General features: G+C 47.4%; 1 protein-coding gene across 1 annotated transcript in view; it reads right to left on the minus strand.

Annotated features, from left to right (window-relative positions):
* The window catches only part of PTAR1 (protein prenyltransferase alpha subunit repeat containing 1), a 59,471-nt gene that overhangs the window by 19,118 nt on the left and 35,322 nt on the right, over positions 1 to 5,031 (minus strand). The window contains exons 4-5 of the mRNA XM_030885147.2: positions 4,655 to 4,759; positions 2,468 to 2,681 (exon numbers count right to left, since the gene is read on the minus strand). Of these exons, the coding sequence (XP_030741007.1) occupies positions 2,468 to 2,681; positions 4,655 to 4,759 (319 nt within the window). The remainder of the gene's footprint in view (positions 1 to 2,467; positions 2,682 to 4,654; positions 4,760 to 5,031) is intronic.

The following is a 5,031-nucleotide window of genomic DNA, read 5'->3' on the forward strand; positions in this document are numbered from 1 at the left end:
CTGGAAAATGAGGCTTTTAAAATATTATTTAAATAAAAGGGAAACATCACTCATAATTCCACCTCATAGTACTGTACTATTAAACATTCTTTATTCATTAAAGATCTTTAATGCTAGAAAACGCATGCTTATTATAGAAAGTACAGAAGGGGGGGAACCCTAGTAGTATTATGTATGTGTATGTATAAACATACAGTATGCTGAGCAATTACTATGTATTTAGAATAGGCACTATTCTAAACAGTGTTAATTCAATCAATGCTAATAATATAAATTAGGCCCACCCCATGACTCACTTTTATATCCTTAACCTATTTTATTTTTATTCAAATAATCTTCTAAAACATTCTTAGTACCAACAACGTATTCTAATTTATGACAGATTCTAATGTAACTACTCCTTTATTACTAATGGAGGGTTAGATTGCATCTAGTTTTTCACTACCATATAAGCAACATATATACATACAGTAGGAATGCCAATCCCTCCAAGGGCAAGGGCTAGGGCAGGGGCAGGGGCCCGGGCCCCAGAGAGCTGAACAATACACCACTAATGAGTCGTCCTCTTCGAGATCTACCTCATAGTGTCCAGTCACCAAAATGAGTAGTTCACTTTGCGTTGATGAGACCGCCGCTGGAGAAGGTCTACATCCTGGCAGGAAACTTTCCAAAGCTCTTGCCTCACTCTGCTCTGTAGCACTCTGCCCCCACAAACTACCAGGTGCTCTAGACCCACTCCCCAGCTCCTCCGGGGCGGTTTCCACTCTGCTCAGCCTGAATGAAGACCTGCTTCTCTGTGCTTTGTATCATGGGATTACCTCCATGTGCACAGGTGCCACACTGCTTTGTCACTGTTGATGGACAAGCACATGTGTAGCCAGTTCTACTTAAACCCACTGATGGGGAGGAAGAGCAAGGAAACTTCTCTGACTCGCTATTAGGTGTGGGTGGAGTGCCTGATTCACAACCATCGACAGGGAGAGGAGCTCCCTTTTCCCAGATGAAAACATGAAGGCCGACCTTTCCACACCAGGCCAGTAGCCTCAGAATCTGCACTCTGGCCCACGTGACCTGAAGTCATTGAGCTTTCTGTTCCACTAAGTGGCTTCCCCCTCAAAACTCAAAGTCATGTGAACTGGAAGGAAAAGGCTAATCGCCCAGCATTGCTGGTTTAAACCTTCCCAAAAAGACAAACTCTCTTTGTCCTGGAGGAATCCCTGGCTTGGGAACAAAGAAGGGAGTGTGTGGAAAGAGACAGGTGATGAGAGAGAGGGTGGGGTGGGGTGGTGAGTAAAGCTGAGGGAACGCTTCCCCATGACTCTGAAAGGACCACTTGGGACCCCATCTCTTTGGGGTGCCCCAGGGCTAGGAAGCAATCAGGCAGGTAGCTGCGATTCTCATGGCACTACGGTACCTTAGAAAACACTAGAGCAGCACAGTGTTTCCCCAACGAGGTGACACCACCTACTGGGAGACACAGGAAGATTACAGGCTCAAACCACGGAGTGAGTGGGTGCCCAGGGTTTTCGAGACTGGCTGCAGAGGCAGATACCCACACTACATGCTAGATGGCGGGCAAAAGCTGGTCGTGCTGGGGTGAGGAATGCTTTTTCTGCAAAGGGGGCAGCAGTAAGCCTACTCGGTGTGGGAGCTGTGTTACAGTGTGTCTATTGGGAAAGGACTGAATGGTACAGTATACTTGGTTTGTGCAAAGGTGCCTGGTTCTCCTTGTGATGAATGGAAGCAGGGCAACCGTGGCGAAGTCTAAGCATTAACATTCTCTGTGGCAGCGTCTGCCCTGACCTGCACTCTGAGAACCACTAACACGTGAAAACCACCCATCTCCAGACCCCACCCTCGGTCCCACTGCATTCGACTGAGGTGTGAAGTAGGAGTCACTGGTAATTCAGAGGCTCTGCCATGTCATGGACAACCTGCGATCTTCTGGTGTCTAGGGAGTAAACGGAAAAAGACAACCAGCTGACTCAGTGCCTTCAATCACATAACCAAAGACCAGCAAGAAACAACAAATTCTGTGTGGCTTCAGAGCCAAGTGAGTTATGTGCAGTCTGCGCTGACTGACGAAGCCTGCCTGTGTTCTACCAGTGTTTCACTCACTGCTGTCAAGTCCACTCTCTCATCGCAACCTTGGAGTAGGCTGTATGTGTGGACGCACACTGCCACAGCTTTCTCCCACGCGTGGCCGGTGGGTCAACTCGCCGACCTATCAGAAACAGCAGTGCTGTATCTACGGTGGCACTGTGGCGCTGTGTTCTACCTCAAGAGTGCCCAAAATTGAACTGACAGGGAATGCACCCTTTTTTAAAAAGTGCTAGGATGTCTCTGGAGGTGGCAGCTGTCACAACCCTCCCTGGACTCCTGGACCTTTGAAGTTCCTCGGAGGGTGACCCACCACCAGAAGACGAAAAGGGTCGCCCGGCGGCAGCAGGCAGGAATCACAGCCTACCTTGACGTCTAGCTTGGCCACGTGCTGTAGAACCCAGATCCGATGGGACCAGGCATTATAGTTGCTTGGGTACCTTCCAGCAGCTTCCCCACAGACCTCCATCTCTTCTTGTCTCAGCCGCTGCGTTCTTTCTGCAGGGATGGTTCCCAAGTTTCCTTTGGCCACGAAGGAAGGCAAGGAGGTTTCCTGAATTAGCTGTTGCAGCACCCATCGCCTGGTTAGGTGACAGGGGAAGGAGCAAAGAATGTAAGGACGGGGTGGGGGTGGGGGGGACGGGACGACAAATGATTTTCTTTATTCTTAATTTCATTTCCATCGAAGATCTTTCTGCAACCCAGACCACATCCCACTTCGGGGTGGTCGGATGGTGCGGAAGAAAGGGGACTAAGGGTTTTTCTTTTTGTATAATAATTAAAGTTAGCCGCATGAACAAGAGAAAACAAGGGACAGACAGCAGAGAAACATCCACCTGGGGCTTAGCAACTTATCACAAAGAACTCCACCAGCCCCAAAGGCAACCTGCCAGTCTGGCCCAGAAATGCAAAGGCCTCTGTCTGTCTTTCCTCGAGTGCGTTTGGGGAGGCTGGGTGTAAGGACAGAAGAGGAGTCATGGTGGACAGCTGCCATTCCATGTGCATGCCTCACCTTCTGTCTTCCTCCTCTATCAGAAGTGTATTTGTCTGCAAGCGAGAAACTGCACTATGACAGCTTTCATTAAGCAAAGTCCTGCTCCACTGCACTGAATCTAGAAGGCAATCTATTCGATTGGGGACCTCATTAAGGAGGCTTCCACATGTCCTTATTCACAGATTTTCCTCAAAAAACAAACAAACAAACAAAACCCCAAACAAAACCAAACCACCTCACCTAAACTTACTGCCACCGAGTTGATGCTGACTCATAGCAATCCTACAAGGACAGGGTAGAACTGCCCATCTGGGTTTCCAAGTCTGTAACTCATTATAGGAGTGGAAAGACCAGTCTTTCTCCCGAAGAGTGGCTGGTGGGCTCAAACTGCTGAACTTGAAGTAAGTACCCACCTCAGAACCACTATGCTAACAGGGCTCCCACAGATTTCCCCAGGTCTACTTAAAACTTGCGTTCACATACAGCTAAAAAACATATATAAAAAGGTAATCTTCACTACTTAAGGTCTTCAGTTTGGGAAAATGTTTTCTCATGAAAACATTCTTTTAGACAATAAATGTCTACAAGAATACAGGAAAATGAGTAAGAAAAGCATCTTGCTATTTAAAAATAGTGGACACTTTTGCGTAACAATAAAATATTGCTTTATAAAAAAAGTTTGACAGCCAAAAAATGGGCAGGTGCATGTTTACGAGTCCCCACTCGCCACCCCTCTCTTCCAAGGCCCCATATGCACAGTTACCAACCTGGCTGAGGCCCGCTACCCCGCTTTCCAGTAAGGAAGAAGTACAAGTAAGCAGCCTAGAAGAGGTGCTTTCGGATGCAAGCCTCGGGCAAGATTGCAGCTGTGCAATACCTTGACCTAAAGTGAGGTCCTGCGCCCGTGCAGGATTCCTCAGACTGTCCACACTGACAGCCACCAGTAAGGCCTGGCGTCCCATTAGTCAAGTGAGAATAGCTGCCTGGGATGGTGGGGGTGGGGGTTGGGGGTTAAAGACGAGGAAGCTTGCAGAAAATCAGGATTCTGAAAGAGGCTTGGATGCATTCTGACATTGCCTTGGGTCTTTAACCTAAAAAACACTTTCTTTGCACCTCTGGTCCCTGCACCTTTAGTTCAGCTGCCCTGACCTTCCTCAGGAGGCTAGTAATGACCTCTACCATCGTTACCAAGACACGCACTCGAGTTTCAACCCAAGCGCTCGTTAGAGTTGAATTTTTAAATTTTAAATACAACCTCTAGGACGGCTCCAGGTAGCTCTGACCACATTCAGTGTGTGCCGGGCCCGTATGGTAAGGCTTGTGTGTGTCACCTTCCCACTAGGCGGGAGCTGTGGTCACTATCTGGATTTTACCAATGAGGAAATGGAGACTTGGAGAAGGTCCTTGACTTCCCAAGATCACACAGGGAGCAAGTGAGAGCACCGAGACTTAAACATGGCTAACTGGCATAGAATGTGCCTCCTGAATCGCTACACACCACCCTGCCTCCAAGTCCATGTTTATTCCTCCAGACACTATGATAATGTACATGAGACACACCTGTGGATCCATGTTTCTGGACTCTTTGGAAACTTCGTTAAGGCCAGTTTTCCCAGATGTAAGTCCTTAATTGGGTTTAAAGTGCCAGAGAGAATTAGCTCTTTCCTGTACAAGAAAAGAAAAAGAGTCATTATTAAATGGATATTAATATAAACCTATTGTGAAGTGAATTTCTAAGAACCGAAAATTATAAAGACCCCAATTTCAAAGCATGGACTACATGGAGTAAACATGTACAAGGGGATATCCAAAACCACCCGGAATTACGAGCACTGAGCACCTCACTCTCATCTATGTCGTCTGGGAGGGTTCTCTCTGACCAAGGTGAATTTTTCTGTAAAAGCAATTTCGCTTGGACCTCAGTTTTTATGATGGCC

This window comes from Echinops telfairi, unplaced genomic scaffold (genome assembly GCF_000313985.2).
Source record: "Echinops telfairi isolate 266 unplaced genomic scaffold, ASM31398v2 ScPeMD7_22;HRSCAF=79, whole genome shotgun sequence".
Taxonomy (NCBI): Eukaryota; Metazoa; Chordata; class Mammalia; order Afrosoricida; family Tenrecidae; genus Echinops; species Echinops telfairi.